Source organism: Sinohyriopsis cumingii, chromosome 7, assembly GCF_028554795.1.
Source record: "Sinohyriopsis cumingii isolate HCF-2022 chromosome 7, ASM2855479v2, whole genome shotgun sequence".
Classification (NCBI taxonomy): Eukaryota; Metazoa; Mollusca; class Bivalvia; order Unionida; family Unionidae; genus Sinohyriopsis; species Sinohyriopsis cumingii.
The window spans coordinates 59,078,300-59,106,018 of record NC_142967.1 but is presented as its reverse complement, the minus strand read 5'-3'; the positions used below and the strand labels follow the sequence as shown (position 1 = coordinate 59,106,018).

Here is a 27,719-nt window from a genome sequence, read left to right as displayed (position 1 = left end):
TTTCATTTAGGACCAACTAGACATCACAAGAAGTCTTCAAGTGAAAACTCCCTATTGATATGACCATCCATTAAGAAGTAATGATAACAAGTATTTCAAGATCATGGCAGCCTTATTAAATATCATATAGCCACCTTTTTTGTTTAGGACCAACTAGACATAAAAAGTCTTTTGGTGAAAACCCTATGTCAATATATGACTATCCATTCAGGATGAGTAGTGAAAATAAGATTTTCAAGATGGCTGCCATGGCCAAGTTGGTTGCTGTGGTGCCATATTGCATGTCTGAGTGGCACCATTTTCATTTAAGACCAAGTAGACTATTGGAAGATATTGTTATTGTTTTAGGGTTTAACGCTATTTTTCAGCACACGATAGGCTATACATGGCGGCCAGTATTAATGGTGGAGGAAGAACCCGGGAAAACCCCGGAAAGAACCACCGACCCACGAGAAGCTACTGGCAAGCTTTCTCACATACCCACATTGGCTGAATCCGAGATTCGAACCCATGCAGACAGAGGTGAGATGGCAGTGATCCGTAACGGAGAGCGCTTTAGACCACTCGGCCACTCGGGGCCCCGACTATTGGAAGAATGTGTATGGTAACTCTCTAAGTAGTTTAGAAGGAGCAGCAATAATAAACTTCTGTTGGATGAAGGACAACGGATAAAAAACAATCCCATAAGCTCTTCTCTTTACAACCAGGAAAACTTAAAATCAGTGAATTATGAATGTGCAGTAATTAGTGTATATACATAGTGCTTAATTAGTAACTGTGCTTCAAACAAAAGATCAAGTATTTTACCATTTTGTTGTTCCATTGGATCAAAATTATGTGGATAATGAGATGAACTTTCAAGAGTATTCAATTTTATTTGGCAAGTTTACCTCCCATAATTTGAATTTAAAACCTTTGTATTTATCTGTGCATTATATTTAGATGGATAACAGATGTGGTAAAATCTTAAACAGCAGAAATGCAGAGCATAAAACATGTGCATTTATATATACAAGTTTATTCCAGTTGTGTTTCATGTCATTTCAAAAATTTAAATTCTGTGAAGGGAACAGTCAGTTACCAGATACTGTCAAAATGTGGGTTGGAACAATATAAAATGTTTAATAACTTAATTACAATTTTGTTTTCAAAAGGGTTAAAATAAAACACTAATATGTACAAGATAATATATCACATGTGATCAAGGTTAATTAAGAAATAGCTGAGCTTTTTGATTGCTTGGAATGTATCAGTACAAAAATGAGGGCAGTGGGTCTTATAAATTACACATGGCTAATTTTTCATTGCTTATGTTGTTCCTTTGTCACTGGATCTTTACAATGTGGTTTGGTGCAACCATAAAATCCCCAAAAATAGCTATCCAGCAAATTACCTTATTCACATTATGAAATTCCATCTACAATTAGATGGAAATTTCCAGAACACAAAAGGTGAAGAATACTATACCCATTCTGACAATCATGTCAAAGGTCCATACACAGTAATCATCTGCTTTACTTAAACCTAGACTACATCTGGGACATCAGAGAGGTAATGGAAGGGGGAATCTTGCAACAATTACAGGTAAGCATTTCATTATTACCATTAGTTTTAACCCTGAAAAAAATAAAAACAAAAAAAAAAACCCTAAGATTTTATTAGCAGCAATACATTACCTATCACCAATAATGCATTCACTCTACCAAAGACTGAATGTTGAATGATGCAAATGAGCATATTACTGGAAGAACACAGCTCTCACTAACATCCTCCAGTGTCAAACGATTTGGATAGACCCATGAAGGAGCAACAGCCCTAAATTTTCATTAGGAAATGTTCTATCCTTTCTACCCACTTTTTGAAGTGGCCAAATAAAACTGTATATGGGCAGAGATGTTGATCTTGGCCATCTCCAGGGCATATATAACTGAGACTGAAGATCTCAACAGAAGTGGAGTTATATGAAACGGGGTTTTTTTCCCCAGAAAACTCAGTTTACAAAGGAAAGAAATGGACTTATAATTACTACTGAATCTTAAACAACAAGTCATGAAGCTCACTCCTTCTCCACATGAAGACCAAAGAGAGCAGGAAGACAGTTTAAGGTTCCAAAAGAAGCTTTACACAGTGGTTCTGAAGGTTGTTTTTTTTTCACTGGGACATAGGACACACGATCCATCTAGGCATCAGAGAGCAGGATACAGGTCTCTACAGCTCAAAATAACTGATAAGATTAGAGGATTAGAGATACGTGGGTTGGTGCTAATGGCAGGACCTTTGGTGAACATGAGCAAGTTAGAGAAGGCTGCCATACAATCCTTAACAGAAACTTCTCTCTCTTTGACCAAGATGAGAAGAAAGCCTGCAAATGCGCTTAGAAATGGAACAACTTGTATCAATGTACTTCCTACTGTACCAATGACAGAAAATTCCCCTCTCTGCATTGTTGAACTTAGGCATGGCCCATCTCTAAGTCAAAACAATGCAGCTTTGATTGAAAACTTGCCATGACAGACTGATCACTTGAGATGAGCCATTCGTTATTGTGGAGAATCTGTTTACTGCTGTGAATAAGAGATACACTTTTATGTGACAGCAAGTCCCTCCTCGTAGGTAATGTTCTGGATTGGTCTAGCAAAAGACATTTTATCTTTTAACCACAATTGCTGGGGTCACAGAGAGTCTATCGGAATGAGCTTGTGAAGCGCTTAAGAAATCATTTTGAAGAGTGGGAAGTTTTCAGCAAACAGAAATTCCACCTAAGACTGAAGTATCCACTTGTCCAAGCCCTCTGATCAGGTACTTGGGAGACATAAAAGGGGATCTTATAGTTCAGCCTCATTGTGAGCAAGTCCATCAAAGGTCTTCCCCCTAGTCTAAACAGGGATGCTGCTATTGACTGCTGCAGAAACCACTCTGTTGTTTCAACAGTAACAGTACATCATTTAAGTGTTAAGATCAGTAATAATGATGACTGCCATGAATATAATGAATATAATGCAGCAATGACCTAAGAAAAGCTTGTAGTACATATAATAACAGCATGAATGGCAACAAGCTGCTGTGAAAGAACTGATTTGATGAGATGATGTACATGTTTTAATATTTAAAAAATGTAAATTTATTCAATAGTTGCATATTTTGTCCAACTGCAAGCTAAACTTTGGTTCATTGTAAATCCTCAATTATTTGTGGTCAAAATTACTGATGATATTTTTCAAACTCCTGATCTATCCTGATCTGACTTGTCTTTTCTGTCATATGTTATAACCATTAAGACAATTTTGGGTGATCATTAATTTTATGTAACTGGTGTATGTACATATAATTTTGGATTTAAAAAATTTTATCCCGTTTTCTTCTATTCATTTCTGAACCCTTTTTTTAGTCTCTCTAAAGTTGTCATTTGATAGTTTGAACACGCTTTGACAGATAGCAGATCACAAGGTCATAAACATATAATGGATAATCAGTTCATGGAATAAGGGATTGCATTATGTTGTTAATTCTGATGTTGGTAAGGGCATCTATCCTGAGATGCAACAACACAACAAAGGATACAATTGACAGTCGAATTGTTGAGCACTCAACAGACACATGTAGAAATGTACCGAGTCCAAGGAAAAGAAGGATGATAAATCTGATAATCAGAAATTAACTGAGGTATCAGATTGGGATCATGCTTTCTATTTGAGACATTTAACTGGAGGAGAGAATAATATCCTTGGACTCGGAATTAGTGCCACCAAAAGATATAGCAACACAATAACAGCAGATAATGTATTACTGCCATTCAAATGATTATACTTACCTTTAACTCTGAAATTTCTATCTTTCACAAACTTGGATACAGACACCCTCTCGGACCTTGGATGAATAGGTCCATGATGCCACACTTCTATCTGGTGTTCTATGCTTTCTCCATGTAAAAAAAGATTACTATATATTCTTTCTTTATGAAAGTTTTTTTTGACTAGATTGTGAAGCGGTAATGGGTAAAGTTTCCTCCAGATAAGTAGTAACAACCTGGATAATGAAACAGAACAACGACTGGTATTTTCCTTTCTTTTGATCTTGACCTTGAGGCAAGTGGGATATCTAAAAAAAGACAGTCATGTCAAGATATATGAATGGCTAAACTTTCATTAAAATATCTCTTTTACTTTAATAATTACACCCATAAAAACATAATGGCCATACCTTCATTCACATGACCTCTACCCAGTGACAGAGGCATGCCTATGATATGTGATACAGTCCTGTCATGATATAATTGGTTGAAGGTTGATTAAAATATATTCATTGGGTCAAAAGTTGTGCACTGGACAAAGACACAACCCCTGAGTTAGATTTCACCTGTGACCTTTACATTGAGGTAGGAGTCATGGCTATGGCATGCAACTAATATCAATGCACAATATATAATGGGCTCAAGTTTCATTACATTATAAGCAAGTTATATTCTAGACAAGGATAACAGTAAAAAAATGACATTTTTCCATTCTGTGACCGTCACCTTGAGGTGTGGGCATGAGAAGAATATGCCATGCATAATCTACTGTAGCATCACTAAATTTCATGGCACAACAATTTTTGTCAATTTCACTGTTGCCCTGAACCATAAATTTAAAGACCCAATGAAAACTTAGCCACATGTGATAAAGAGGCTCCTTCCATTGTCTTTAACTGTGTTTCATTCCTAGAGATCAACAATGTCATTTGATAAATTAACCTCATTCTGTAATACTGTAACATACAAGTTTTTAAATGCTTGTTTTATTTTAACCCTTTTTTAAAAAAAAATAATAATTCAGAACCATTTAATATTGTTTCAGTGCTCTCTCTCTTGCTCACACACACACACACACACCATATCCAGTAACTGTAATTCCACTCACTGCCTTAAATTGACAAGTTGTAAGATAAGCAAGTATAGAGGGAAACCAGAAAAAGCATAAGTTATTGAAACGTTGTAATAACTGACAATGAAAGAAAGAATAAGAAATGATAGATGAAATATCTTAAGAGTTCAAAATTTTTGGCAATATCACACTGCCTTCATCAGCGACTAATGCTAATAATGTGACCTATCCATCGTCTCCAACCAAAACAAGGTGATCACATTGGAGGACAATATATGGCAAAGGAGGGTGAAGGAGGTGATCAAAATACAACAGTGAAGGCCAACACTAAACAGGGATGAGGGGTTTGAATTACCTCCCATCTACACCAGTCTCCTTGTGTTACATGACCATTATAGGTCACATGAACAACATTAGTTGCTGATGAAGGTTGTGTGATATTGCTGAAAATTTCAGACTCATAAGATATTTATGCTCTGAGTATGGGAAATTACTAAAGATCGTTCCATAAGTTCTTCTGGTCTATGACCAATAGAGCTAAAAGACCCCATCAAAACTTGAGTTGCACTTCTTCAAGTATACATGTTATTCTATGAGTGGTAGTTCAAAAATAGTTTAAAAGTTGTCTACCACACAGACCATTTCATACTTGAGATCATTTTTAAAAATTAAAAATAAAAATAAAAAATTGAATAAAAAACCCATAGTATTGTTACATATTCTATCAATACATTTGAGAAAATAGAACCAGCAACCTGTTGACTGATTACATTATTGTTGAGATTTGCAGAGTATAAGGCCTAATGTGAAATCTTTTTTGAGGTGCAATAAGTAATAAAGTGATCAAAGGTGGTCCATGATGTCTTCTAAGCCTCTGATAAAAATTGGGTGACAGTAGATATAAAATGAAGAGAGTGACCATAACAATTATTTCAACAGAGACACCAGAGGAAGAATTTTATTTCTTTTTTTTTGTTTTTTTGTTGCTGTATTGTTCAAAATATTTTAAGAGAATATTTAAGGACAGCTCTTAAACTTTTTGTTCATGTTCAAAATGTGTGCCTTCCCCGAATTCTAAAAAAACACTGCTCAAGACATATTACAGTTTGAACTATGAAATATCAGAGCTTAAGTGCATGCAGGACAGTAGCAAAGGTTCCAAGTTTGCACTGTGCACTTCAAAGATATGCATCCTTTGTATTTCGTAAACTACTTGAAATCCCATGATTATAATTAATTTCAAGTCCTATATAAAATATACCAGTTATAAATGTATTACAAGATAATTCTTTTTAAAGTGGGATAAAAAATTTCTTAGAAGCAAAAATACATTGTGAATTTTTTCATTGTTAGTTTATATTTTAAATCGCAATCTTTCTTTTTTGGTTATTTACAGTGGCATGGCTAATCTTGCCAACAGATTTTGGGATTTGCACAATGAAGAGTTTGGGATTTGCACAATGAAGAGAATGAAACTGTTAACTTCAAAGGAAGTTGCTCAGGGTTACATCCCAAATCAAGAATTTCCTCCTTGGTAGCTTGGAGGTAAGCTTAAAAACCTAGCAACAGGAAAGTTGAAGTTAGAACTTCTTTTGCAGGCTGAACATGGTTGCCCTGGCAATGCCACATTGTAATGCTAATGCAAAAAGAACATTCTCCATTCTTTGTAAAATAAAACTAGTAAAAGCCTGTTGAGTGTGAAGTTTAATAATCATAATGGATGTCATCAATGGTCGCCACACAGTCATCTGATGATTGAAGCTAAAAATACTATTGGATGATAATTCCAACTTTTATAAATGAAATAGATTTTCTGCAGTATGATTGGTTGTAAATGGTCACATGATACTGATCTGGAATTTTTTACACAGCAATAAATTCTGGGACTACTTTTGGTTTTGTACTGTTTGCATTATAAATAAACATTGCAAGAACCTTATTTTGTAATGACTGTTTCATATTTTAATAGTTTTATTCAGCAAATAAGTGTAAATTATACCCCTTTTTTACTTTTTCCAATATTCTTTGATTGAAATGCATAGTTTGCTATACAATTTGGCATTTGTCTGCTACATAGTTGAACAAAGTGGCCGATTACGGCGATGTTTCACTGTAATTTTCTTCTGATTTTTTTAGAACAATTAGATCACAAGGAGATAAAAGAAATAATAGCAGCGATTGAAGCAGATGGTGATGGATTTGACGATATTGTGATGGATGTTACAAATGCTGAAAATGAAACAGAACAAAGTGATTGATAAATTCTCTCATAGAGCACCCAATGACCTCCATCACCCTAGCCATACACAACAACAACAGTAATAGCATGGGAACTGGGTCAGTCAATTTTGAGGCTGGATATAAACCAAGATTCAAGAAATTATCTGAGGAGGACTTAAAAGTTATTTGAAATAAATCAATACTCAGAGGCTACTAAATGAAACACAAAATGGGGCATTGGTGTTTTCAGTGGTAAATTTTAATTTTTATTTTATTTTAATTTTGTTTGTTTATTTAAAAAACGTGTGTGGGTGTTGGTGGCATGGTGTAAATATGACCACTTACACAAAAATAAAAACAAATATTTATGAGACCATTATTCAAAGACTGGTATAAGTTCTTAAATGGTAAAACTACCATCTCCACCAATGTGATTTAACACCATTGAAAAATGTATATAATAATCCGTAAAGGTAATTGTTCTGCTAAATTATTTTGGATGTGTCTTCATTAATTTCAATGAAAAAGAAATTATGTAACTTTTTGCATTACTATTCTTCTCAAGAAAAAAATCTTCTGTATAAATTTGAAAGACTTTAAATGTTGAAGCGTATAATTACTGTGACCATATTACATACATAAATCCCAACCATAAGTTTACAATATATGTACAAATTGCAGAATTGTTGTCTTTATGTGTATTTCAAACTGATCTTGCCAAATGTAAGAACTGTATTCCTATGAATATTTTTCTATTTACTTACAGACTGGTGCATTGAAATTACTGGATACAAACTTGACTTCGACACAATCAGATCAGATGAGCAGAGTGGCCACTTAAAAAGGTTCTACGCTGAGACCCAACCCAAATTTTTATCATCCAGGGTCACAAAAATGACAGCCGATCAGGAATATCACAAGAATTCCTTGAAAAATGTTCGTGCAGCCATATATAAATACTTGAAGGACAATGGAAAAGATATTGACTTGTCAAACACAAAATTCAAAAATGCTAATTCAATGTTAAATGCAAAACTGAAACTGAATTTAAAATCAAATATTTCAAGGCCAACCCAACACTACCAAGAAATTTCACTGGAAGAATTAAGAAAAATCAATGCATGTCTTCAAAACTTTGACCCTGTTGCCCTTCGATTCAGAATACAGTATCTGCTGGCTATTCATTTTGTGACCAGAGGTTTAGAATTTCACCATCAACTGACCCCAACTTCCTTAAAATTTGAAAATGATGAATCTGGCATTGAGTATATTACTCTAAATCATGAAACGGTTAAAAAGAACACCAAGGTGGTGTTGATGAGAAGCTTGAAGAAACATCAGACAAATAATGTATGCAACTGGCACAAACACTTGTCCAGTTAAATCTGTAAAACTTTCCTTCACAAATGTGATAAAACAGCAAAGGCCTTAATTACACAATGCAGTAAAGAATCACTAAGATCTCCTGAATTTGCTGACCAATGGTATACTTGTGAACTGGTCAAACCCAAGCAATTCTCCTCTTTCATGCTAGACATCTGCATGAATGCAGAAGTGCAACACTATACTGGTCACTCACTCCGTGCAACAGCAGTTCAACCTGTGAGTGATGCCGGGTTGGCAACCAGAAATATGTTGTTTATGACAGACCACAGATGTCAGGAGTCTCTAAAAACTTAGTCAAAGACATAGCACTAAACAAAAACAACTCATTAGTTCAGTTTTGGAAAATATGTCTAATGGTGGTTGAGCTCTGTCTGTATCAGACCCTAACAATAACCCCACTTTCACTTCAAATCAAGGTTAGCAAAGTTCAAACACTCTGATCACACAGTCCTTCCAGCACTCCAACACTCGACCATGCAACCAAACAAAACATATGGCTAGTTTTACAAGCAACTCTATATTTAACAACTGCACATTTAATTTCACACTAGATAACTGAAAGGGTCTTGTTAAGTATTAAGGCTGATGAAAAAGATATAAAATGTTATTCCTGTATAGGACATACTAAAATTAAATTAGAATGTTGTTGTTTTTTAATATGAAAAGAAATATGCTGACACCACAGGTAGCCATTGCCTAAGATGTAGAGTATGAAGTTGCTGAATAAATGTAACTGTGACAGTAGTCACGTTTCATTTCACATTAGATTAATGAACGGATCTTGTTAAGTACTGAAGCTGTTGAGAATAATATAAAATGTTATTCCTGTATACAATTTAACTGTTATCTTTATTTTAGTAAGGGATAGGATCATCTTGTTCATATTTCCATGTTGTTCATTGATAAAATTCATAATGATTTAAGATTTTATTGGAAATTTAATTTAGCACACTTGTTTAATCCATATCAGCTGTTATTATGTAAGGTCATGGTCATCTGATGTAGCAGATGGGACTGACTAAAATTGAACAAGAATGTTGTAAATAAACTAAATGTGTTGGAAACCACTGGTAGCCATTGCCTAAGATGTAAAGTACGAAGTTTCTGAATAAACTTCACTGTGCCAATAGTGAATATGTTCTTGTGATTCTGTACAGGTTATGCATTAATGGGGCATTTTGTCACATGTTCAGACCGGTTTACCCTTTCCCAGTCCTATCTGTAGTCCAAAAGCAGCCTGTCCATAGTTTTCAATAACTGTCAGTAGTACAGCTATAAAGCTAAGAGTTCAACAATAAAAAATTCATCCAGAAATATTTTTTTTTTCTTTAATGACCATGACAAAATACATAATTATCTGTTTCTTTCACCAAGAAATGAAAAGTCTTTTCCTAAAACCAGTATCACTCTACCTTTTCTAACTATATTCTTAAATAGATTACCTTCCCTGATGCAATTCTGCTGTCTGGAAACTTTTTCTTTAAATCCCAGTTTAAAACGAATCAGCTGTTTTCAACAGCAAGTTTAACTTAGCCAAAAGCTGACTTGTCATCACTTCAGCGTGGATAATGAGTATTTGCTCACTGTTGGACCTTTTTCTTTACAGAATGAAGACAGAGACTTATTTGTCACTTTTATTTTGCCCATTCCTTGTGGGATTTACAATCAACATGTCTTTTTACATCACTTTTACCACCCACCATGTGCTATGGAAAATTCCAATTCATACATACCATAGTGACCATAATGAATACTTTTGTTAGATTGTTTTATGAATGGCCAATTATCTGCACAAATCTTTGGAAACTTCTGGCTAGCAGTCAACTTTATGATTTCTTCCAATTTTCTTTTCACATGACACTGGTCCCTCATTTTCAAAAACAACTACCAACCACTGCCTTCACTGCCTGCAGATGGCTTACCAGTTTGCATGGGAACCATGTTAAGACAATGTTTTCCTAATTTGGCCATTTTCCATAGCCTTGATCCATAGTGAGTATTTTTTGGGCTTCATCTGTACAAAATACGGAGACTCAGTAGAGGTAAACAGGTCTGCATGCATGTTCAAGGAATGTGAATTTTTCTACACCCTATAATTGTAATTTTTTATGCTTAGAATTCAGTGCAGGGCATCTTAGCATTGTATTTGAGGGAGGGGTGTATACTGTTGTCTGTATCTATGACATCATCCAGCAACTACAAATAACTACTGCATACCTGTCATATTAATGAACGATTTGCAAACTGTCATGTAAAATTAAAACACAAGTCACAGCAAAACTGGCTGCAAGTTTCTTTCAGTATTTTCTTTGATATGCATACAGATGCTGAAAATAGTAAAAGTTTACACACAAATACACAAAGGTCATGGGGGGCAAAAAGAAAGACACCCAAGTGGGACTGATATCACTTGCCCATCTAGTTGATGAATGTCTGTTTATGAATGCTGACTCACACATTTATTGAAACTACAGAAGAGAAAGAAAAGCTTGGAGCATAATGCTGCTGTCTGTTAATGTTCTTGTGTTTAATCGTTTTGGCTGGACCATATATACAGAATCACAATCTCTGCATAAAAAGGACATAATTTATCCAAGCAGCATTCTCCACTGGATCTTTCCCTGTACCTGAGACTTGGCCCCAATTTATTAATTAGAAACTATTCATAGTCCCACTCTTAAAGTACATACACTTACTTGGCATTATAAGGAGAGCTAATCTGCGCAGACCAAATGGATTCCTTGGTCTGTGCTTACCCTTCCTTCTCTCTCCCCCCTCCCCCCAGCTATTGAAATCCCTGCCCAAGGAAGCTGTGGTTGCTCAGTGGTTAAGATGTCGGCCTCATAGCCAGAAGGTTGTCAATCAGATTCAAACCATCTGATATGCTCGGATCCTCATTAATATCTATGGATCTCACTCAAAACTCTGAGATCCTGATGACAAACTTATGTACCAGATGTGGTCAAAATATGGCCTTGAGTGTTTACATGCTCTAATTCTATGGCCTTGAGTGTTTACATGCTTTAATAATATGGCCTTGAGTGTTTACATGCTCTAATACTATGGCCTTGAATCTTTACATGCTCTGATACTATGGTCTCGAGTGTTTACATGCTCTAATACTATGGCCTTGAATGTTTACATGCTCTAATACTATGGCCTTGAGTGTTTACATGCTCTAATACTATGGCCTTGAGTGTTTACATGCTCTAATACTATGGTCTTGAGTGTTTATATGCTCTAATAATATGGCCTTGAGTGTTTACATGCTCTAATAATATGGCCTTGAGTGTTTACATGCTCTAATACTATGGCCTTGAGTGTTTACATGCTCTAATAATATGGCCTTGAGTGTTTACATGCTCTAATACTATGGTCTTGAGTGTTTACATGCTCTAATAATATGGCCTTGAGTGTTTACATGCTCTAATACTATGGCCTTGAGTGTTTACATGCTCTAATAATACGGCCTTGAGTGTTTACATGCTCTAATACTATGGTCTTGAGTGTTTACATGCTCTAATATTATGGCCTTGAGTGTTTACATGCTCTAATAATATGGCCTTGAGTGTTTACATGCTCTAATAATATGGCCTTGAGTGTTTACATGCTCTAATAATATGGCCTTGAGTGTTTACATGCTCTAATAATCAGATGTAAGATCATTGCATTAAAATGCATGTATGCTGTTCATTACAGAACTCATCCAAGGTCTTGATGATATAAGCTTACCAAACCAAATCTGATCAGAAATATTAACTCTATAGAGTGTTCATCAACTTGGCCAATATGTTCATGGTTCCCATGCTTTTCTGAAGATAAATTTCCAGGTCATTTCCAGGGTTTTTCCAGGATGAAATTAATTTTTCATGGTTCACATATGACCATTACGGAATGGAATTAAAGTACATTTTAGATTATAAAACATGCATTTTCTAAATGTAAAGATGTTCTTTTTCAAGACTCTCCATCTAAGTCAGAAAAGATGATCATGTACAAAATCACAAAATGTATCACACGAAACAAGTTTGATTATATTCCTATAAATTGGTTTGTAAAGTCATTTCAAGGTACAGAATAAAACTTCTAACTTTTCTAACTTTATTTTGCTTACCTGCATTATGTTGCTAAGTGGGAACAACATAATGAACATAAATTAGTTTTGTTTCTTTTCAAACCTTTAATTCTAAAGAAATATATATATATATATATATATATATATATATATATATATATATATATATACATATATATATATATATACATATATATATATATATATATATATATATATATATATATATATATATATATATATATAAAGTAAACATTTCCTGTTATAGTATAATAAAAACAATAAACACAAATAATTAGAATCTTGTCTTGTAATGAAAAGAGTTTAACCCTGAATTTATCTGTGCCAATAAAATCCCAAACAAGAGTTTTCAACAACCTATCTCCTTAAGATGATCTGCTTAAAGATCCATCATTAAAAAAATAATTCAAAGGATTGATTTAACTTTTGACAAAAAAACCTTCAAAATTATATACTGTTGTTTAAACAAGGACTGAATTTTCTATAAAATCAACCTGTATTGATACATAGGCTCTTATCGTTTTTTAATATATAATACAAGGGACAACAATTTCTTATTTCAACTCTGAGATCAACAATTTGGACTACAAATTTGGCTTAAAACGAATAACAGTCCGTTTTCTGATCCGGGTTTCCTCCAAATATTCCCACCCCATTTTTCATATTTGGACATTTGGGTATGGGGTAAATGCAATTGCATATAACAAATTTGGAATTTGCCGCCACCGTGAGGTAGCGACTTATGGTAGTCACTTACCAGTGGGCCTAGAAAATTTAAATTATGTTATATTGACTGATACCTGTATGAAATCGATAGGAAAATGATTTATTTCTCAGAAATGTTAAGTATTATAATTGTTATGTCTTTAATCTGCCGACAGACTAGATGAAACTATGACATAGATGAAACCTGACCCTGTACTTGTCATTTGCATTACTAGTCACATGACTCTACAAATCTCAAACGACGACATCTGAAGTCCAATGGTTATGTGATATCAACAACAAAAAAACCAGCAATCTGGCCAGTCTGATTATCAAGCAGAGAGCACATGTCAATGTGGTAGTCACGTGAAACAACAAAACTCAAGAAGTTGTTCTCGGAATATACAAATATGGGAAATTTTGTGTTCTTTCATTCTGTAGTTTTATTACAACTGTATACGACTTTCATTTAATATTTTTTTTTCTTTTCTCTACAACATTTCAAAATGTGGGTTGTTAGATTTGTGTACTCAAGTGACTAGAATGCAAATCGCGAGTACCAGATCACATTTCATCAACGCCGTAGTTTTATCTTGTCCTTCAGCAGATTAAAGACATAATGATTACAATAGTCACAATTTCTGAGAAAATAATTTTTATATCAATTTCATGCATGTATCACTTGATCTAACAACGTTCAAAGTTTGCTCATCCATCCAGTAAGCGGCTATGCTTTGCCACCACCATGTTGGCCTGTTATGATGCAAGACTGGTTTTCATGCCTTCCATGTAAGGAAAGATAGGATATTGTAGCTGACTTTGAAAATAAAAGTCTACTAGATGAATCTAATCCATTGAGCGTCTGGATTTACTCAGCATACATCATTATTGCAAGCACCCAAATGACCCATACTGCACCCTCCAAATATTCTGGTTAGAACTCGATAAATTTAACTCACAATCAGTTTAGTTATGACTCAATTATGTGACTGTTTCGGGTGTCAAGTGCTGGCAGAAAATTCCCAGGTTTTTTCCGACTTTCATCAATATTTGCGAAATTCAAGGACTTTTCACAGTCGGGGAAAAAATTATCATTTCTCCTGATTTTTTCCCAATTTCCCAGTAGCGTGGGAACCCTGTATGATGCAAGACAACCCAATTAATATCCAAGAATGCTGTTCACAACAAACTCAAATGAGACCATGATGATATAAGCATGCATACCAAATCTTATCAACATCTGATCAGAAGTATGGCTGCTAATGTGTTGTGTTGACATCCTCATCCAATCAAATGCAGACCACTTCAATAAAACATACTGCTTGAAACTAAAATCATTCATTATCTTGATAATAAGTGTACATACTAAATCCAGTCAAATTCTCATCAGAACTATGGCCTTTTGTGTATTCAAAAGCTAAGCCAATCAAACTCAAGATTACCTCACTACTAAGTGTGGATATTCCTCATAAATGAAACCTGTAGCCTGTGTTCTAGGGACATCCCTGTGATTGTTTTGTTGATTCCCATGGAGATCCCTCCACTGTAGCTGAGAATGTGAGGGAGACAAGTTGATGTTCTTGGTAGTTTGCAGATTTCAGCAATCTGATCATGAAAGATGAGATTAGATGATAAAGGTTCTGATCATAGCTTGCTCTTATGTGGGTCTTTAAGAAATGCAGAGGTGGAGAGAACTGCATCTCATTCCACCATCTGTAAGTTCATAGCTGCAGTTATGGCATTGGCCAAAGTATGTTAGGCCACTATATTTAAGATCCAGGCCATTTTAAAAACAGAACTCCCATGCATATCCTGTGGGATATGGGGTGGGAGAAGATAGGCTGTGTTCTGTTTGTTGAAAGATAGCCGTAGATACTAAATACAACATTGAACCCACAGCCATGACCTTATGCACCAACTGTTTGGTATCCAACTGGACAACTGGTGTGTGGGGCTTATAAAACCCCTGACTAAAGTTTGAGGGAAGACACCTGCAAGTAAAAGCATCATTTGATGACTGGGGCTAGTGACTGATGATGTAAGCAGCCTAAAATGTTAGTAGTTCTGGAAGCAACTGAAAGTAGATTCTTCTTGAGTCTATAATCAACTTATGCCAGAACTGTAGACCAGGCAGATGTTGTAGAGGACAGAACTCCACTGACAGCAGGCATAAAATGTCTTCAATCCACATCTCTATGCCTAGGTCAGAGTAATTTCTAATAACAACGAGGAAACTAAAAGAGCAATTTTTTTTATCTATGGATAAAAGTAGTGAAACTGACATCTCTTGTGCTACTTGCAAAGTAGCTAGAGAAGAATTTCAGGAAAGGTGGCACACTTTGCTTGCAGCATGTTCTGAGTCAGATACCATTTCTTCAAAGCTGTCAATAAGTATTGGTTCCCTTGACTTGCAAAGGCTTGAGAACAAGTGAAGCAATATCTCTTGGGCACTGATGTACAAAGCTGGACATAGTATGCTGACAGTGCCTAGCAGCACTATGTGGGTTAGATTAATCCACGAGATTAACTGTATAAACTGGATGATGTTCATAGGAAATGCCTAGCGGCACTATGCAAGTTAAACTGATCCATGACAGTGCCTTTATAAACTGGGCACTTACACAGGAACTGCCTAGCAACACTATGCAGTTCAGAATGCTGTATAAACAGGGTTCATTGATACTGGGGCACTTAGCTGGGCATCATATGCAGGAAAGTTTGTTCTTCTGGTGGCTGATTCTGTATGATCAATTGTGGCCAACTGCATTCAATTAAGGTTGTGACAGAACAGGACTGGCACAACACTGTCCAGATCTTGAGGCTGGGATGGGGTACGGGATATTAATTTATGAAGTTGGTCTGCATGAGTGATACAAGATAGTAACTGCGACTGCTGCTGGTCCCTATATTGCTCCCCTGGTTTCAAACCTGCATTCATAATGATGATGTCCTTGTCCCTCCAGGTGTTCTTCTGCACCTTTCCCTTTAGTACCCCAAGTAGTGACACTCACTGACATTTGTCCATAATATTCATTCCTATTATGTATTCATGTAGTCATAGGATATGTCAGCTGGAGTAAGCTACACATGTAGAGTGGTTGACCAAATGAGCATATCCATAATCTAAATCTGTAAGACAAAAATAGAGCAGACAATATATAGAGGTTTAACATGGCAATGCATCTTGCTTTATGAACTTCGGAGTGTCCATGCAGACCAACACAATATGACAATTACCTGTAAAAGGGTATAAGCAGGCCAGGCGTTAGGATGTGCAGGGCCCAAGACAGCATGTGGGGCCCAAGGCAGCAAGTACTGAGTGGGGCCCCCAAGCAAATAAAATTGCATTTCGGAGTTGATTTCCTGAAAGTGTGGGGCCCATGGTGGTTGCCTCGTTCGCCTTGCCGGGCCTGGGTATACGTGGCCTGTACATGTGGAGTATTGGAGCATGACTATTAACGTTGAGAACTGGACCATTGCTATTAATACTTACAAAAGCTGCTGCTAAAATATCAGTTATAACAAAAGTTACTGAAGTGTCATAGTGATTATGAAGTATATGTGATGACTTAACAATGCACAGAAAACTTGTCTATATGCCTCTGACTGGCATAAACTGTACAGTAATATAAATTAGTTTTCTATAGTACACACCATACATGCACATAAATAATCACTGAAGCATCCTTATTGATACTTATGAAGTGGATGCTATATTATCAACTGCAATGTTACCTGTAGGAAAGACCAATGACTGGCTATAGAGGTAAAATCAATAAAGTGTTCCATATGTAACTGAAGTATAATTAATATTTATAAAGTGAACACTACTGTATCAAATGTAAGACAATGTTACCTGTACAGAAGGCCAAATGACGGCCTATACAGGTAAAATTAGTAAAGAGTTATCTATATAACTATGAAGTGGATGCCTGGATTAATATAAACACTTACCAGTTGGGGAAATTATAGACCAGTATTATATGAGTTTTCTATTATCACACACATGACTTGCACCTATAAAAAATACAGCCATAGCAATGTAAGCAGATGCTATTAGGACCTGTGCAAATATGTAGCAAGGGTGCCAAAGAGTGAGAACAGCAAAGTGATAAGTTAACACAGAAAAGTCTGAAACATTGTAGTCAAAGAAAGAAAGAATGGAAAAGTTTGAAATTTATAGATGGAGAATACTGCCCTCTGAAGATAACACTCTTCCAACTTGCTTTAAGGTAGAAAAATTCAAAATGCTTTTCAAAGGATTGTGAAGTTTCTTTGTAGAGAGCATGCTTTTCGACACGTGAAAGTAGTAACTGAATTATTCATAAAATTTGGCATTAATCCCTGTATCAAGTGTAGGTCACTCTATCTCATAGCCATCTAGTAGGTGGACAGATAACGTTTAGCTTTTCAGCCAAAAAGTTTTAGCTTGGGATCTGTGTAGTAGTAGTTCTCCTTCAATTTAAGATGGAGTAATATATTTGAAGAAATCAAATATTTTGATGATACAAGCTTACATACCAGATCTATTCAAAGTCTCATAAAAAATGTGGCCTGTAGGGTGTTTATGAAATCAGTTAATCGGATCTAAAATCACCTATATGTTGGATGTCACTCATAATCAAACCCATATATCTTGATCATACACATTTCCACAGTGAAAGTGATCAAAATCTGATGAGAAATATGGCCTCAAACCTCAGCGAATATACAAAAGAACTTCATTAACATGCATAAATGTTGCTCTTATCTGAACTCACCTGAGATCTTAAAGATACAGGCTTCCATACCAACTGTGAACAAGATCTGTTCATAAATATGGCAATAAGTACAGCCAATCAGATGCAAGATTACCTCATTAATACATTTTTCATAATGAACTCATCCAAGATCTCATATAAATTTACATACAAATTTTAATCAAATTCTGACCAGAAATACAGCCTCTTGAGTGTACACAAGCTTGGCCAATTAGATGCAATATTTACATACATGGATATTGCTCAAAATCTAACATCTGTGATCTCAATGATACAAGTTTACATACCAAATCTAGACACAAAATAATATGATCAGAACTTTGGCCTCCAGGGTGGCCAAAAAACTCAGCCAATCAGATGCGTACTACAAAAATAAGTTATAATTAGATGCAGTATGTCATTTACCTTTGGCCAATGAGAGGACAATATAACACTCAGAGAGTTGCATTTGCATATTAAGTGGACATGATCCTGGCCATGTTGAGTGATAGCGTGAAAAAATTGACATTCCTTAAAGATGTGATAGTAAGTCAAACTTTGGATAGGCATACCAAGCCAAATGCCTCAAATAAACATCGGTACAAAATTTATTATGCTACACAAAATGTAGCCTGAAATATGACTGAGGATTCTTAAATAGACTGCACAAAAAGGGAGAGAAGTATCCTCCCTTGTATTATGATATAGTACATGTATGACTGATAGTTAAATTATAAGCAAAAAATACAAGCCCCATTGACAAAAGTTGAATATTACTGGGATACAGTGATAGCAGGAACCACAGAAGCTCATTAACAAGACATTTAAGAGTATCCATCAATGAATAGAGAGCTGTTGGGTGGGGTCAAGGCTGATAAATCAGCCCTTCACCCGTGATGATACTGATTTTTGGGTGAGGGGCTGATATCACCTGTTCATTAAAAGCTGCAATTATCTGCATCTAAATTTGGCCGCACACATTGGTTGATATTTTACACATTTACCAGTATTTCTCTTGACTGTGCAGTTACTGTCGGCTGAAGGGTTCTTTTGGTGACTTGTACATTATATTTCTGGAGCAAATCATATGTTTAATGACTTGCAAATCCAACCATCTGTCCAATGTCCATTTTGAATTTCGGGCTTGATATGACTGTTACCAATTACTGGTATGTGTCTAAGTGTACACAGGTTTGTTCCAGAAAGATTTGCACGCAGCAAAATGGCACATTTTAATGAACAGGTCACATCAGACCCACATATCATCCATCAGTATCAAGACAGATTTGGGGGGTTGATTTATCAGACTAGGTGGGTTCCAACCTGTAACAATGTACCCCCGAGACCTCTATTCATCGACATATACTCTTAATTTTCTTGGTAATGAGCCCCTGTGGGGGCAACTGCTTTGTGAAATCCAATATGGTGGTTAAAGCCTGGCTAAGCAGCCTCGATTTCAAATGCACCAGTCATATTTTAGAATTCTATTAGCCCTATATATACATGCAATACATTTACTCTCTGAATGGAACCGGCTGCCCGTTCCAAACAGGAAATTGCAAGAAAATTTTTCAGTTAATTTTTTGATTAAAAATGACGGATTTTTAAATGGGTCACTTTGCAGCTATGGATATGTGATGGAAATTTATGTAAAATGGTAAATTATACATGATGACAGAATACCTAAACTGTATGGATGTAACTCACTCACTCACTTTGCTTTCTCATGCTGGGTCCCCAGTTTAAGGACATGCAAGGTCTGCCTATTTAAGACCAACAGTTTTCTAAAAGACCATCAAGCTGCAACATTATGGCCATGAATTTCACTTGATATAAATTTTTGTACAATAGACAACAATCATTTCATTTTAATTTACAAGTTCAAACAATATTCCTTCACAGTTGTCATACCTGACGAGTGACTGGCTTGTATTCAAAGAACTTTTCATAATTAAAGGCATAGTTTATGGTACCACTTTTTTCCTCTGTTTTTTCCTCTGTGTTTTCCAAATAAAACCTGTACTTGCAGAAACTCTGGAAAGGAAAGTCAGGGAGTTAATGGTTCCATTTTACAATTTAAATTGTAAAATGCAACTGAATTTGTTAACAAATATTTTACAGAGGGACCTATTTAAAATGATTTGTTTAAAAACATTAGGTAAAAAATATTTATTAAACTACCTGTGCATAAATGACATTAAACTAGCATTATACTGGATTTAATGTGTACTTTTTAAAACTAGTATAAAATTGTAATGTAAACTTTATTTGTTATGCATATCTTATGTGGTAGAGAGAAATAGATATAGATGCATCAAGGGTTCCAAAAGAGCTGTATTTGCCTGACAATAAAACAAGTTGCCAACTAATGACACATTGGTCATTAAAGTTAGTGTCCATTATTATAACATGGAGTTACTTGACCAGTATGTTAAAACAATAAAGGACTAGTGTTTAAACTAATTCCTGAGCTTATCAATATAATGCAAGTGAACAACTGTTCCAAATATATTATAACACATATATCTGCATACTTACTGCCTCAATGTTTGGTGGCAAGCCATTTACATTCTCAATCTTAATTTTGAAGTAGAGTGGTTTCCCTACCTATAAAAAAGGATTGACACATATCTGTTGATTCATGTAATAAGCAATATTTAAATAACAGTTCCAGTTTGTGTTCAATTTAATTATATACTAAATGAAATATAGAAAATAACTAGTGAAATAATTTTTCATTCAAACGCAGTGTATTTTCACATGTATATTTGTATAATTCCCCATGTGAAAATTCTAAATTGTCCATCATGCCATGTGGTGCTTGATTATGTGTACCAAAAGAAGCTATTCCTACACCTTCAAAAATAAGCATTTGATGAATTACAACAAGTAAATGGTAACTGCATTATATTTCAGTCATGGAAATTAAGTTTTGCTTAAGAAATCTAACTTGAAGCTCGTTTGTTTATCTTTGAAGCTACTTCCAATTACTTCCTTGACAACACTGATAAACCCACTGTGGTGAACTGCTGAATTGGGTTTGTTTTGTGGTTAGATACAGTGAATGTAATTTACTGTGACAGATTAGATCATTCCAATCCTACCACTTTCTTAAGTTACTGCTATTTATTTAAGTCAACATGTGTGTGTGTGTATGTGTGTGTGTGTGTGTGTATATATATATATATATATATATATATATATATATATATATATAAACACGCACACAAACACAGTACTGCCTACTTATGTGGTTGAAGTGTCAGCTTAGATGCCAGAGGTCATGGGTTCAAACCCCCACCGAGCCATATGAAAGACTTGTAAAAATGATACTAACAGCTGCCTCACTAGGCACTCAGCATTACGAGGTTAGTGTTAAGACTGGTTGGCCTGGTGTCAAGATAATGTGACTAAGTGGGACATCATGCTACATGCCTGTGGCACTGATGCCCCAGTGCTAGACATCACTATAAACTGCCACACTGCAGACATCGTAGCGACATGACTACAAAATTTTGTTAAGCAACATTAAAAATCCAAATCACACACACACACTTATGTTGACATCACTTATATCAACAAACTGTCTGTCAACAAAAATACAAATTCTCAGTTTATTATCACTACCAAACATTGCTTATGTTAATGTCAAGATAAAGAAATAACTGTACATGTCGACAGAAGCCCTTGGTCCCAACTTGAACAAATTTGTTTTCTTATTGTTTATCTCAACAAGTCAGCAGTTATTTGATGTTGCCCAAGGGCTTTTATTCTGCCATCACAGAGGGCACATATTTTTATCACTTATACTGAAAAGCCAGCAATTATTTGATGTTGCCCCTAGTCTTTTATTCTTCCATCACTGAGGGCATATGTTTGGTCTTCTGAAGTTTGCTTTCAAGGTGACTTCAATACATAGCACATGCACCAACATAAAAACAAGCCAGGTACTTTCTTTTTTAAAACATTGCACCCTTCATCAAAACAAGCCAGCTACAATATTTTATAAAACATTGCACCCATTATCAAAACAAGTCAGTTACAATCTTTTATAAAAAAATGAAGCATCCTTCATGAAAACAATCTAACTAAAATCTTTTATAAAAACAATGATACGAAATTTGTATAAAGGCAGTGAAATCTTATCAATCATTGCATTTTCAAAGGTTATCGGAGATTGGAACAAATTGTGTTGTGCAAGTTTCTTTTTCTACTGGAAAAAAGTAACTTTATGTTTATGATGGCTAATAGTGGCAGCTTAACATGCAAATAAAATTTACAATCTCTTGAAGCTAAATATCTGGCTGAGAAGGAAAAACTGAAGGTGGGGCATCTTGCAAAGATATGTGAACATTTTTCACTGAAGCACAACACTCTGTCTGGATGACTGAAAGCTGCTGAGTCAATAAAAAAAGACTACCATATACTGAAGGCTAGACTACTAAATTTTAAGATTTGGAGGAGGCCAAAGCAAAATGGTTTCATGAAATACGCACTGCAAATTCTACTGTCCCCATTGATCATAGCACGATTATCAACAAAATGAAAGAATTTGCTAAAAAAATTGGTGTGGAGAACTTCACTGCTACAAGCAGTTGATTCCATTGCTTTAAAGTTCGTCCCAACATTACTTACAAACGGACTTGTGGAGAATCCAAGTCAGCAGACACATCAGTCTGAAACCTGGAAAGCCAAACTTAAAGATATCATTCAGAATTATAAATCTGAGTATGTTTACAATGCAAATGAAACAGCTTTATTTTTTAAGTGAACTCCAGACAAGACAAACTGCATCAAAGGTCAACCATGCATGGGTGCGAAGTAGCTGAAAGACTGCATCTCTGTTTTTGCCACATCCAACATGACTGGCAAATATGAAAGCTTGGAAGATGTCTGATATTTTTTTGGAGTGGATGAGGAAACTTGACAGAAAGATGAAAGTACAAGGAAGAAAAATTGCTTTGCTTGTGGATAATTGTTCAGCACATCAGTAAGAAGAATTTAAGGAAGATTTGCTTGGGGCTCTGTACAACTTGAGGAAAGCTTGGGGATTAGTGAAACCTGAGACCATACAAATATGCTTTATGCATGCCTTATTTCTTGAAAACAAGGAATTTCGCGGATGTTCCCCATCTGATATCCCATGTAGTCTTGACAAAGAAGGCTTATATGAAGCTTTCTGAATTCATAAAGATGAAGATGGCTGTTGAAACAGATGCCATGGAACAGTGCCAAGCAGCTCTAGCAGATGATGAGATTATTGATTTGGCTGAAATGAAATTCTTTTCAACAGAAGGCAAGGAAGACGACATACTGGAGAGCGATGATGTTGATAAGTCTGAAACAATGCCTTTTCCATGTGTTTCATGCAGAGAGTCATTTACACTATGCAATGGTTTAACCAGATTTCTTCTCGATCAAGTTCACAAGTTCATCAATATTGGAAGAAGCACATGGACATTTTGAAAAGTTGCAGCGTCTCATACAGAGTGAACAACTACCAAGGCTAAAACAGAAGAAGCCTGCATAAAATTCAGAACTATCATTATCCCTAATATATTACAATAGATGCTTTGAACTTTACAGAAATGCATCAAGCTTACCAGTTCATCCGGATTATCTACAAAATCATTTGTGAGAAGCTCTCCAGTCTCAGTGCAGGGGAACATTCCAATCTTTATATGTGCTGAAAAAAAGAAGACAGTATTAATTTATTAACCAATATTTTGAAGGACACAATTTTCAGAAGAATAACATTTTCACTTTTCTAAGAAATAAAATAAATTTGATCAAATAGATTAATGGAAAAGACTATATAACCAGATTTGTGAATAAAAAAGGCATCTTTTGTCTTCACAGATCAATCTTTATTTGCTCAGAAAATCCTTCTTTGCAGTAATCACAAAATATAGGAATATTAATCAGTTTACAGTAATCAACTAAAAACAAAATCTGAGTGCTAAACTTCTTGAAACCTAAGAGGTTTATTGTGAGGCTTGAGGAGTCAGCTTGTCTGTTCATCCATCACTTTTGTTTACTTAGTACCTCCTTTATCCTTTTCAAATGTCATTTAACCTGATTATTCCGAGGCAGAAAATGTTTGGAAACCATGATTGTCCCTGGACAACTAGCTTTGAAAATCTGTTTGCCCAGCAGATTTGTCTAGTCGTCAAGTAAATTCCTACAGTTGTTCCAGAGAATGCAGTAATCAATATTATTCAACAAATCTGTCATACACAGTCAAACCTATCTACAGAAGCCATCCATGGGAAAAGGCAAAAGTGGCCTTTGTGGACAGGTGACCTCTGAAAGCAGGTACAGGTCTCAAACTTGGTTCATATCAAATAATGTACTATGAACTGAATAGCATTAGCATTATTTTATAATTAGTAGTAGTATGATTATTATTATTTCACATGTATTATTATTAGCAATAGAAGTATGCAACCATGATACATGTATTTATTTCAGCTATTTAGCAAAAATAAAGAATTTAAACAGTTGTGTACATGCACATTCACTCATTTCTCTCTCTCTCACATGCAAACCCTTTTATCTCATTATCAGTAGAAATGGTTCCTAAATAAAATTACTAATTGACAGCTCTCCTGTAATTGTGAAATAAAACTATTTTGTAGGGAAGTTGGTATAATTAGGCATGAAAACTCATGTTCACACCTTGAACTGTTACAGTGTGACCACATTATACCACGCTCTGTTATAACACAAATTTAAATATAACACAACTGTGGCATGGCTCCCAAAATTTCATATATATGTACCTTTCTCATACACAATTTTTTTTCTTCCTTAAAAGAACAAAAAGAGAAAAGTTTATTATCACTTTTAGGGAAGATATTGTGTATGAATTCTAATATAAGATGATTGTGGCATGGCTCCTACAATTTCATATAAATGCGTTTATCTCGAACATGAAAAAAGTCTTTTCTTCTTAAAAGTACAAAAACAGTGTAAAAAGTTTATTCAGAGATCATGCCAAACTTTGCCAATGTTGAAAATTGTGATTTATATTCATTAATGGTGACAAAATATACTACCTAGTGATTTTTCCCCCCAACACTGTTGGCTGTTTAAAGTTGTATATACAACCATGAGTTTGGAATGAAGAAGTTTAGAGGCACCATGAAAGGAAACCACAAACCTGATATAAAATGCACAGGAATTTATATACATGTACTGTTAGATAAACAAATTTATTGTTCATAGTGACTAACCACCTTAAAAGTGCATAGTTATATCATAATTTGCTTTATATTCTGAGATCTAGACTGAGTAATGTATGCTGTGAGATCTCAGCATTTTTTATTGTTAACATTTCTGGTAGCGGAGATCAACTGGATGAGGCATAATGGATTTTTCAGATAAAATAATGTCAGATTATAGACTGCTCACTAGTAATTAATATATTTATTTTGACAGACCTCTGGATGTGGATGGTAAGCAAAATTCTTTTTCTTTTCACTCATAGAATTAAATCTTTCAGAACACTCATATTTTCTGCTGTAATCCCTGTCAGAAGAGAACAGAACACCTGTATATTCATTGTCATTTTGCTTTTTTTTAAAAAAATTCTGATGCATGCAAGGAAGGCAACATCACTCTGCCACCTGAAATGTCACAAAAAACCCTAATCCCCCACAAAAAATACCAAAAAAACCCCCAACAAAATACCCCCCAAAAACGGAGATCTACTTGTTGTTCTATCTGTACTACATACTACTGGGGCTAGCTACAAATCTACCAACTGTTGAATGCAGGAAAAGCAACTGCTACAATTGACCAAACAACAGCTAACTCTTTTTGTTTTTAAAATGTACTCAAGAAAAAATAGTTTTGCTGAAACTTCAAAGAAAACTGATCACCTCTGAAGCACCAATCGTTCTGTATAAATAAATGAAAATAAAACTCATCTCAGTCAATGTTCTACAATTATTTGATGTTGCCACTGCAATAAGAAAGAGACATTTGTTTGGTCCTCCAAAGCTGTTCTATAGCGGTTACTTCAATAACACATGCACCCTTCATCAAAGAAAACTGACTACAATCTTCAATAAAAACAAATAACCTTTTATCAAAGGAAGCCAGCACCAAACTTGAATAAAAGCATTGGAATCTGATAGATTGTTGCATTTTCCTTAGTGATTGGAACACATTTATTGTGCCATGAAAGTTTCATTTTTGCAGAAAAAATTATGCTTATGGTTGCTACTAATGGTGGCATAAAACGCAAATTAAATTTCCACTCTTTTAAAACCATAGATATATGGCTGTCAAGTTAATTCATGGATTTATTATACACAAGTACAGTACTTAACGGATTATGGATTGTACTACACAAATGTAAGTTGTCAATATAGAAGTGTTTTCCAGATTAGTTTGTTTAATCGAAAGCACACACTTTATGCCTACTTTTATTACTGCCACCCCCCTGCCCGCCATATTTTATGTAAATGCATCATGATCAGGGAACGAAAAGAAGCTTTCTGAAGCTGCTTTTGTTAGTTGCACCTAAAACTTAATCCAAGTTTCCTCTAACCCTTCTCACCCCATTTTTGATATTTGGACATTTATGTTGGGGTGTAGGGTCAAAGTCAATTGCCTATTGAAAGTTTTAATTCGCCACCACAAAGCCAGATTCATCATGAAGAGAGCAATTCAACGAGATAAAACAAAAACATTGTTGACATGCTGTATTCTTGATACATCTAAGTTTCTCCACGTTTCTGTGACAGTGACATGTTTCTGGTCATTGTTCTCAGAATAAATATGCTGAGAATGTGTTCTTTCATTCTTTTACAAACAGTTGTGACTTTCATTTAATATTTTTGAATTTTTGTATAAAAGCATTGGAAAGGGGTTTATTGTTGATATAACATGACCAATGGACCTCTGATGGTATGGTTGCAAGATTTGTGTAGCAATGTGACTAGCAATGCAAATGGCAAATACAAGATCAAATTTCATCAATGTTATAGTTTCATCTCTTCTGTAAGTGGTTTAAAGCCATAACAATTATAATTCTCACAATTTCTCAGAAATTAAGCCATTTTTGTATTGATTTCATGCAGTTATGACTTGATGTAACATCTCTGAAGTTTGGTACACGTCTACTCTTGACTTGATGTAACATTGAAGTTTGGTATATGTCTACTCTTGACTTGATGTAACATCTCTGAAGTTTGGTATACGTCTACTCTATGATGCCAGTGCATGGTGGCAATAAATTCCACCTATCTGTTAGGCAATTGACTCTGGCAATACATCACAAAATATTTTGTCCAGATTTTAAAAATGGGGTAGGATGGGTCAGAGGAGACTTCGATTACTAAACTGTAAGGGATATCACAAAGTGCAGTTTACCTCCTGTAAGGTTAATAACCATCTTGCTTTCGAAGCTGACATGTTGACACCTTTGAGTTTCATTGGATTAGGAAGTACAATCGAATATTGAACATTGATTTAAGTAATATTCCTTTATATATATCTTGCCTCATAATCTTCACTGAACTAGATAAAGCCCTGCTCTATGGATAGGGCATGAAGCTCAATTTTTCATCTTGCAGATGTAAAACGAGTGGGGACAAAAGATCATGAGGGAAAGGTTCACAAAGGAAGCTTCACCAAAAAGTTCATAGGGGTTTATTAAGGGGGAACGCACAAGAAAGATTCCATTTAGGCATTAGAAAGTGA

General features: G+C 35.1%; 2 protein-coding genes across 3 annotated transcripts in view; one reads left to right on the top strand and one right to left on the bottom strand.

The window, feature by feature from the left end:
• LOC149795338 (uncharacterized) overlaps positions 1-9,782 on the top strand; it is a 252,889-nt gene extending 243,107 nt beyond the window's left edge. The window contains exons 29-31 of the transcript XR_016422309.1: positions 6,259-6,407; positions 6,999-7,334; positions 7,849-9,782. The gene's annotated coding sequence lies outside the window, so the exon portion shown is untranslated. The remainder of the gene's footprint in view (positions 1-6,258; positions 6,408-6,998; positions 7,335-7,848) is intronic.
• The window catches only part of LOC149795336 (kinesin-like protein KIF28), a 206,148-nt gene that overhangs the window by 32,078 nt on the left and 146,351 nt on the right, over positions 1-27,719 (bottom strand). For both annotated transcript variants that reach the window (XM_089965111.1, XM_089965110.1), the window contains exons 19-21: positions 23,612-23,694; positions 20,547-20,615; positions 19,920-20,042 (exon numbers count right to left, since the gene is read on the bottom strand). In XM_089965111.1, coding sequence (XP_089821237.1) covers positions 19,920-20,042; positions 20,547-20,615; positions 23,612-23,694 — 275 coding nt within the window. The remainder of the gene's footprint in view (positions 1-19,919; positions 20,043-20,546; positions 20,616-23,611; positions 23,695-27,719) is intronic.